The 10,167-nt window shown below is 34.7% G+C and overlaps 1 protein-coding gene and 1 long non-coding RNA gene across 3 annotated transcripts; both read left to right on the top strand.

Annotated features, from left to right (window-relative positions):
* The first annotated feature begins 228 nt into the window (after positions 1-228).
* On the top strand, positions 229-1,072 carry LOC115980343 (putative disease resistance protein RGA3). Its single transcript, XM_031102607.1, has one exon. The coding sequence runs from the start codon at positions 470-472 to the stop codon at positions 1,070-1,072; it is 603 nt and encodes a 200-aa protein (XP_030958467.1). The 5' UTR covers positions 229-469.
* Positions 1,073-1,939: 867 nt separating this feature from the next.
* On the top strand, positions 1,940-4,234 carry LOC115979240. Of its 2 annotated transcripts, none has more exons than XR_004088994.1 (3): positions 1,940-3,514; positions 3,600-3,691; positions 4,134-4,234. It is a non-coding gene; the product is annotated as an uncharacterized LOC115979240 (long non-coding RNA). The 2 variants fall into 2 exon arrangements; XR_004088993.1 differs by lacking the exon at positions 4,134-4,234 and adding an exon at positions 3,794-4,045.
* Positions 4,235-10,167: the final 5,933 nt, after the last annotated feature.

The raw sequence follows: 10,167 nt of genomic DNA, 5'->3' as shown, positions 1-10,167 counted from the left end.
AAAATTGAAGGATACTCTTTCCACTATTGAAGCTGTGCTTAAAGACGCAGAGAAGAAGCAGGACATGAACCATCAACTCAGGGACTGGCTCACAAAGCTCAGAGACGCAGTTTATGATGCGGATGACTTGCTGGCCGATTTCGTAACTGAAGATCTGCGGCGAAGGGCGATGGGGAAAATGGCAAAGAAGGTACGTACTTTCCAACTTGCTTTTAGACGTAAGATGGCTAAAAAAAAAAAAGTGATGAGGGAGAGATTTGATGCAATAGCAAAAGATAGGAACAATTTCCAGTTGGTAGAACAAGGTCCTTCAGAGACTGTGACTAGGGATAGGGACCAAACTTTCTCACTTATACATGAAGAAGAGATTTTTGGGAGAAAAGATGATAAGGAGATCCTCATAGATCTACTATTGGACTCTAAAGTGGAAGAGAATGTCTCGTTTCTATCCATAGTGGGAATTTGAGGGATGGGGAAGACCACACTTGCTCTGTATGTATACAATGACAAGAGAGTATTGGGTTATTTTGACTTGAAGATGTGGGTGTGTGTCTCTGATGTCTTTGATGTGAAAAAAATTACTGAAAAGATAATTGAATCTGCCACTGGTAAGAAACCCGAAAACCTTGAAATGGATAATTTGCAAAATAAACTTTGTGAAGAACTCAGCCAAAAGAAGTACTTACTTGTGTTGGATGATGTGTGGAATGAGGATGAGGAAAAGTGGTGTAAGTTGAAAAGAATTTTAATGAGTGGCTCAAAGGGAAGTAAAGTGGTAATAACTACACGGACTAAATTGATTGCAAAGATTACTAGCACAATCTCACCGTACTATCTACAGGGCTTGTCAGAAAAGCAGTCTTGGTCTTTATTTAAGCAAATGACATTTACAAATGGGGAAGAGACGAGTAAACCTAACCTTGAAGCAATTGGAATGGACATTGTACGAAAATGTTGCGGAGTGCCTCTTGCTATAAAGGCAATAGGAAGAATATTATACTTTAAAGAGACAGAGGATGAATGGTTATATATCAAGGATAGAGAACTTACAAATGTAACTCGAGGAAAATAATAGTGGTATTTTATCGATTCTAAAATTGAGATTCTAAAATTGAGTTACGATCATCTCCCATCACATTTAAAGTGTTGTTTCGCTTATTGTTTATTGTTTCCAAAAGATTATGAGATTTTAAAGTTGACATTGATAAATCTATGGATAGCACAAGGATTTATCCAATCATCAAACGAAAAGCTACATATGGAGGATGTTGCTAATGAGTACTGTATGGACCTACTTTGGAGGTCTTTCTTCCAAGAAGCTAGAGAAGATAGTTTTGGGAATATAATTAGTTTTAAAATACATGATTTAGTCCATGATCTTGCACAATCAATCTCAAGAGTTAAGTGCACATATATTGATTCCAATATAGAAAATGTCAATGAGAATGTTCGTCACCTATCAATTGCATATCACAATATGCTTAAGAAGGATTTAAGCTCATTATTCAAAGCAAAGAAGATACGCACATTCAATTTAACAACTGATCTAGGTGAGGAAGAATCAAGTTGTCAAAAATCAACTCTTGAAATACTTTTTTCTAGTTTAAGATGCTTGCGTGCATTAGACCTACGTTGCTCAAATATTACGACAGTGCCAAATTCTATAGAAAAGTTAACATATTTAAAGTACCTTGATCTTTCTTGGAATAACATTAAAGTTCTCCCTAGTTCTATTACTAGATTGTTGAATTTGCAAACATTAAACCTTGGTTGTTGTATTTATCTTAAAGAACTACCGGGAAACATTCAAAACTTGTTCAACCTTCAGAATCTTGATTTAAAAAATTGTTACGGTTTGACTCACATGCCACCTGGATTAGGGCAGTTGACTTCTCTTCGAGTATTACCATTGTTTATTGTAAACAAGGAATGTACTTGCGCTGGTCTTCCGAAATTGAACAAGCTAAATAACTTGAGAGGAGAACTAAGTATTACAATTAAGGTACGGGTGAAAGATGCCACCTCTAAAGCCAAGGCTGCGAATTTGAAGGATAAGCAGCATCTTAGAAAATTGGAATTAATATGGGATGATGAGCTGGGTAACGATGTCGCAGGTGTTTGTGAAGATGAAAATTTAATGGAAGGCCTCTAGCCACACCAGAATTTAAAGATGTTGAATGTGAAAGGGTACCAGGGTGTGAGATTTCCGAGTTGGCTTCCTTCGCTAACTGGTCTTGTGATATTAGAAATATCAAAATCAATGTGCCAACATCTATCGCCAATGTATCAACTCTTAAATCTCCAAAATCTATCTCTTAAAGATATGGATGGTCTGGAATACATATCAGACCGAGAAACCACTGAAGAGATCTCTGCTTCATCATCATTTTTCCCAACCCTAGAGTCACTCAAATTGTGGAATTGCCCTAATCTAAAGGGGTGGTGGAGGAGGGATACTGTGGGTGTGGCAACATCAAGTCATCAATGCCAGCCGCATGTATCATTGCCTTCTTTTCCACGTCTTTTACTATTGGAAATTAGTGGTTGCAAAATCCTGACTTACATGCCGTTGTTTCCAAATCTTGAAGAACGGCTACGACTGACATTTTCCAGTTGCAATCCATTGCAACAAATAATGAATATGACAGCAATCTCTTCGGTTCCCTCTGCTTCGAACTCCTCCCCTCCTCCCTCCAAATTAAAGTTTCTATCTTTGTCTTGGATTCGGGACGTAGAGTTTCTGCCAGAGCAGTGGTTGCAAAACCTGGCTTCTCTCGAGGAGCTAGTGATAGAAGGATGCAATAGACTAAAATCTCTATCTCTGTCTCTATTTATGCAACATCTCACCTCCCTCAAGACACTGTCTATTAGCAACTGCGAGGAGGTTGATCTGTCCAGTGATGAAGACGCACAATCTGTTGGTGTCAGCCCTCTGTAATGCCTCACAATTTCTTATGTTCCCCGCTTGGTTACTCTACCATTGTGGATAGGCAACCTTACATCACATCTTCAAATTCAGAATTGCCTTAATCTCGTATCACTTTCTGAGGAGATTGGCAACCTTACGGTACTTGAAAACCTAAAAATTTTCAATTGCCCCAATCTCAAATCACTTCCAGAAGGGATTGGCAACCTTACTGCACTTCAAATACTTGAAATCCGCAACTGCAACTTTCTCAGTTCACTCCCCGAAGGGATTGGCAACCTTACTACACTTCAGAAACTCGAAATTTCCTATTTGCCCAATCTGATATCACTCCCTGAAGGGATTGGAAGTCTCACAGCACTTCAAAAACTTGAAATTATCAGATGCCCCAATCTGACATTACTTCCATCTGGAATGCATCGGCTTTCCTCTTTACAAACTCTGATAATAATTAAGTGTCCCCACTTGAAAGAAAGATACCAAAAGGGAATTGGCGAGATTGCTCATGTCCCAGATTTTCAATATCTTGACCCTTTTTTTTAAGGATTAAATTCTTTTTCGGCAACCAATATACTTGGGCTTCTTTGGGTAAGAACTACAACTTGTATTATTTCTTCTATTTTTGTGTCGACTTCTTTATCTTCTTCCAATTTATTTGCAATTTAATATGCAGATTTATTCAAAACACTGTACAAACAACTGAAAGGATGCCAAGAAAACATGGGACAATTGCCTAAAATTGCTCACTGATGAACCCAATTCTTGGTATGTTCAAAAGCATTTGCATTTATTTCATATGTCAATTTTTTTTTTTTTCTTTTTTGGCTATGTGAACTATGAAGTATAAGGATTAATTAAACCCACCAGGAAGGGTCTGGATGCCATGGGTACCACTGCTCTCATATGCAAAAGCAATTGAATCATAGAAAAAGTCCTAATGTTGTACTTTTTTCTGTTTAAAAACTTTTGGGCACCGCAATTGTGCGAAAAGTCGACAACTAGGAGGTGAGTACCTTCTTTTTCTTTTGTTTTCTTCTCTCACAAAATTTGTCATTTGAGATAATGACCTCTTGCCATACCAGTAGGGGAAAAGAAGAAATTAAGGCAGATATATAAACCCAAGTAATTTCTGTTGTATCTCAAAATATATGTTGTTAAGGTGATATACTTGATTATTTTATTTTATTTTATTTTATTTTTTATTTAGGTGCATAAAAAGATTGGAAAGTCCCACTTGCTGATATTGGATAGATATTGTTCGGGAATATCAACTTGTATAACTAAATAGGTATTTAGATGCTGAAATTCATTTTTATGTATAAGCTTCTACCATGCTATTTTTTGCTCAAATTTTAAGATATTTTAACACATATATCTCTATGCTTTCTTGAATTATAGTTGTGTAGCATGATTGGATTAAAAGCACAGCATGAAATTTTGAGCTAAGAAATGTACTAGATTTCTGATGGATTCCACTTTAACTGAAATATTAAATTTTGAATAAATTATTCTTTGTAATTGGGGAAACCGAAACCCAAGTGAATTCAAGCAAAAAAATCAATGTTTTTTCTGTAAACCAACATAAAACATAGTGTTGGAAACTTTCTAATATTTTATTCTCCTTACTTGACAGCTTCATGCCAGGTGGAAATAGGTGTGGACTACTCCAATACTGCTCAATTATCCATGAGATTTGAATTAATTTTTGAAGGATCATACACTTCACTATTTCTAAAGGTTCATACATCTCCTTTAAGATTCAATCCTTTTGTGTTAATCAAATACCCAACTTTTTCTTGTTTTCTTTTGTTTAAATTCAGTTAAGGTTCTCAATAATTTTATTCTGTATCCAGATATGAGACAAGGTTAGAATTCTAAATCAGCTAGAGTTGGTGTTTCTTCAAAAAAGGCTGGTACTACTTTTGCATCTACAAGCAAAACATTGAGTCTTAATTATCTCAATCCTTATCTTGTAAATTTGTAATAGCTTTTGTAAAAATCAGATTAAGAATCCTTATCTTGTTTTCTTTCCATTGGCAGATTTAGTTAATCAAAATACAAATCCTCAATTTGCACACAAGATGCTATGGATGTTAGTTTCATCTTCTACCAATACCTTTTTGAGGATACCTTCAGTTTTAAGCAATTGCTAGTTGCTACTTGGGATGTTCTATGCCTACCCTGGGGAGCATCAGTTTCTTTTTGTTCATTCAGAATTTTACAAGGGTAATCACTTCACTTTTTCCTTCCTATATTTTTTTTTTGCTAGTGAAAACCGTAAAATATGTTGCCTATGAGAGTCAATATGATGGATTACTTCTATAACTCTCTTCTACCTATGCAAATAACAATATTCATAAAGCCTATGTTTGAATTTATTAGTTACAACAACTATTGAGAAAACACAATTTTATCCAGGTTAAATAGGTGACTTTATAATATTAACAGGTTGTGAAGTTGATTTATATTTTCTGTACGTTTGGTTTTTTGTATATTCTATAAAAATATTTTTTTTTGATAAGTCACTACAAATAAAAATAAAATGTATATTCTATAAAAATATGGGTGCATATTATTTTGTAAACAAAGCCATCAGGTTGATGGATTAAAAGCATAATTCGTTGACTCAACAAACTAGGAAGAATAAATTGATTAATACCAATCTTATGTTTCATAGACTGAGTAGCTGTTGTCCTACACAAATATTATGTTAAGATGGATATCAAAAGTTGAGACATCATAAGAGCTTTGTATAGAAAGTGGTTTTGCACTTACATAACATGGATTTCCTTTCATCTTTGATTTTCAAAGCACTATACAAACAACTGAAAGGGAGCAAAGGAATCATGGGAGGATTACCTATAATTGCTCACGTGGATGAACCCAATTCTTCAAATTTTCAGGTACGAGTAGTCCCAATTCTTTCTTTTCTTTGGGTCTTTCTACTAAAAGACATTTGCATTAATATATAAGGAATTAAATCCGATAGGAAAGGGGGCATGCTACTGGTACCACTTCCCTCATATGCAAAAGCAATTGAATCATTAAAAATATCCCAATGTTGTACTTTTGCTTGTTTAAAAACTTTTGGGCTCTGCAATTGTGCGAATAGTCAACATCTAGGTATGTTGGTACCTTCTTTTTCCTTTATTTTCTTCTCTCATAAATTTTTTCCTGAAAGTGTTGTACATAAATCTATCTTTTGCTTCTTCATCCATAATTTCTATTGTATCTCATAAATAAGTTGTTAAGGTGATATACTTGGCTTATTGATTTCGATGCATAAACAGATTGAAAAGTTCTGATATTGGAGTGATATGTTGTTGAAGATCAACTTAGATAACTAATCCAGTACCAGTATTTAGTTGCTGAAATTCATTCTTATGTATAAGTTTCTACCATGCCATGTTTTGCTCAAATTTTAAGATATTTTAACATAGAGATCTCTATGCTTTCTTGAATTATTGTTGTGTTACTTGTTTAGTGAGATTGGATTACAAGCACAGCTTGAAATTTAGAGCGTGGAAATGCACTAGATTTCAAATAGATTCTACTTTATGCATTTTTAAATTGGAGGCTAAACGCAAGTGATTCAAACAAATAAACATGACTGTTTTTTTTGTAAGCCAGCATAAAACATAGCGTTAAAAACTTTCTAGTATTTTCTTTTCCTTACTTGTCAGCTTGATGCTAGTTGAAAAAGGTGGGAACTGCTCCAACAATACTCAATTATCCTTGAGATTGGAATTGAGTTTTGAAGGATCATACAATCCACTATCTAAAGGTTCATAATCATATATCTCCTTCAAGATTCAGTCCTTTTGTGTAAATGAAATACCCAACTTTTTCCTGTTTTCTTTTGTTTAATTTCAGTTAAGGTCCTCGATTATTTGATTCTGTATGCAGATCTGAGACAAGGTTGGAATTCTAAACCAGCTAGAGTTGATTTTTCCTTTGAAAAGGCTGGTACTACTTATGCATCTACAAGCAAGAACTTGAGTCTTAATTATCTCAATCTTTATCTTGTAATAGCTTTCGTAAAATCAGGATTAGGAATCCTTATCTTGTTTTCTTTCCATTGGCAGATTTAGTTAATAAAAATACAAATCTTATTTAGGCTAGCTTCAGTTTTAGAAAATTGCTACTTAGGATGTTCTAACACTACCTAATGGAGCATTAGGTGTTTTATTAAAATCAGAATATTACATAGGTAATCACTTCAATCTTTCCTCCTTATATTTGTTTTGCTAGTGAAAACAGTGAAACGGGTTGCCTGTTTGATGCCTAAGAAAATAACAATATTCATAAAGCCTTTTAAAATTTCCTGTCTTCTCAGGGTGTGATAAGAAATTCCCCTTATTTGATGAAGGATTCACAAGCCCTAGATTATGCAAACCATGGTAATGCTGTCAAAAATCACATTTTTGTTTGTCTCTGAAAATTTTTTCCAAAAGAATAATGATAAGAGTGGAAGCTGATTGTCAACTTGTTTATGTGAATTAGTTCTATTCAAAACAAAAAAATTGGATTTTAAAGAATTTTGTGCAACTGCCATAAGTCTGCATCAGCTAGAAGGAATGGAGAGTAGGGAACAACATGCAAGGCATGCCTATTAGTTGTTTGAGATGGATGTCAACAAGGCAATTATGTTTGAGGGAACTTGCCTTTGTATTCTTGTCAGTTTCAAAGGGCAAATTTTGATTCAATTGTTTAGGCATGCATTCATTAACTAATAATGGTTCTATGGTTATGTATTCCTCATGGCATCTCTTGATGACTTGGTTGATATAATGGTTTTTAGAAATTCTTTTGCTAGGATTTTGGGTTAGTCTCCAATTGAGATACTTGGAAGTACTTTTAATTTTCCTGGCTTTAGGTAATATGAACAAAAACGAAGGATCTTTTGTGATGTCACTATGTTAGTATAATACATGAATTGTGATAACTGTGTCATACCCATTAATCGCAAGATGTTAAAGTTGGCTTGTTGAACTGAATTTTTTTTTTTTTTGGGGGGCAAATTTGTGTCTTTTTTCATAGTCCCTTTGTGTATCAAGTGTCTTCGGCTAGTTAAGCATAGTCCCAAATCTGCCACAGAAATGGTATTTTAATTAGAAATTATTTGTAAAAAGTACACAACTCTCTCCTTTATTGTTGAAGTGTTAACCATATAGTTTAAATATTACCATTCCCTTAAGCATATATTTGTTTCTATTTTTCATTTGCTTTTTAATGTCTAAAACTCTGAAGATAAATCTTTAACAATAGGTATGCATTTAAACATAAATTATTTTCAAATTATTGGTATCTGCATTCTGATTCATAGTATCTGGTCACTCATACACTTAAAATACAAATTCAACATAAACCCCTCCAAAAGAAGGATTTGTCTTCTTTAAATCTATCCTGCAGTGTCACTCTTCAACAATCCCACACATTGACAAACTCCATCTGCCTATACTAATTTATGTAGAACTTCAACTTCTCAATTCTATTATATTCCCTAAATGGAAAAAAGCCTCCTCTCATCTTTGTCAATTGCCCTCCTTAAATTTCTAATCATCACTGCAAGTATCTCAAAATCAAGTTGGTAAAGTGATATACTTGGTATGTTTATCGATTTAGGTACTTAAACAAATCGGAAAGTCTCACTTGCTGATATTGGAGTAACACTATGTTGTGAGATCATTTAAAAAGTAATCAGGTAATTCGTTGATAAATTATTATTATTTTTATTTATTTATATATATTTTTTGTATAAGTTTCTTCCATCTTTTGCTTGATTTGTATCAACTTTCTTGAATGATTGTTCTATAGCTTCATTGGATTAAAATCATAGCTTGAAAAATAGAGTTTAGAAAAGCACTCAAGTTTAGAATACCCTGTTTGGATAAAAACTGACTTTTCACGTTCCTCACATACACTACTATAAATACCCTTATACCCACGAAATGTAGAGAGCTTCTAGAGAGAATTTTGAGAGAAAAACCCTAGAGAAAAACAAGATTAACTCATCCACAATCTTCATCATTTGATTATCCAAATTCCTCTAATCTCACCCTCTTCATTGACATATCCTTGAGAGGTACATTTTCCCTTACCCATATCAGTGAGGAGGTATTTTGGTGCTTGAGAAACAAAGATGACCAATTTACTTGGTTGATACAATAGGCTTATTGCGGGATCCGGGAAGCTAAAGAAGACAAGGCTAGGCGTAACCCTGTTAGAGCAAGAAGCTTGGAGGGCTTAGGTGCATTGGGTAGATTAGGCTTGGAGGGTCTTCTGCTATTCATGTATCCCAACTTTATTCTTTAGTGGATCATTTAACTGCTTGGAGGGTGGCAGAGAGGTTTTTCACCGAGTTCTTTGGTTTCCTCTTCGATAATACGTGCCGGTGTTATCTTTGAGTTTACATCTCTCTTCCCTTACTCTTTACCTTTTAATTGCTACTGTGTTTGTGATTAATTATGGTTTAGAGTGTTTTACCTATTTAGTTATAGCTTATATACATCATTCTGCACATTTATTGTTTGTGTATAAGCTTGTGTTGGTATTGTTAAAATTGGGGGTCTAAACATTCATTAGTGTTTTACACACTAATTGAACTTTCAACACTGTATGCATATAATTATATAAAATGGATGAATTGAAATATATACTTTTAAATAACTGGAATTGGATGGGTTCCAGACTGCCCCCTCCTAATCACCTACCCTCTCCTCCACTCCGCAACTCTCAGGCATTACCACCACCACCTCTGTTTTGGGTGGGACGTAGAGGTTTAGAACGGATTCGATCCTGTTTTGCTGATATAAGGGATTGGGTTCCGGGGAAGGACTTGTTTTGCAAGCATTATAGGGAAAATAATAAATTCTTTGAATTCTATGGAAGATCGAATAAGGCTGGTCTCTTTGTGGATATAGCTGTGTATTATGGTGGTAAGCGGCGCGGTTGTGTGATGATACCAGCTAGCTTGAATCGTTCTGGGTGGTGTGTGTTTCAGAAAGAATTAGACAAATTCTTATCGGGCGAGAATTTTGTATCGGTGGCAGAGAGGACACTAGAAGGTAGTGTTGGTGGTGGTCCGATGGCCGGTGGTGGCCAGAATGGCAAGCAGTTGATCGGTTTTGGTAATCAGCGGAAGTTTGGGAATTTTCAAAATTCTAGAGGATATAACGGGATTAAGGGAGATTTTGCCATTACTGTTTCAAATTTAAATGGCAGACCCATACACAAATTTA

The sequence above is a fragment of the Quercus lobata genome, chromosome 3, assembly GCF_001633185.2.
Source record: "Quercus lobata isolate SW786 chromosome 3, ValleyOak3.0 Primary Assembly, whole genome shotgun sequence".
NCBI classification, from domain to species: Eukaryota; Viridiplantae; Streptophyta; class Magnoliopsida; order Fagales; family Fagaceae; genus Quercus; species Quercus lobata.
The sequence above is the reverse complement of the archived record's forward strand: the minus strand, read 5'-3'. Positions and strand labels throughout refer to the sequence as shown.

Coding starts and splice junctions, on each gene's coding strand:
- LOC115980343 (XM_031102607.1), top strand. CDS start 470: ATGGGGAAGACCACACTTGCTCTGTATGTATACAATGACAAGAGAGTA.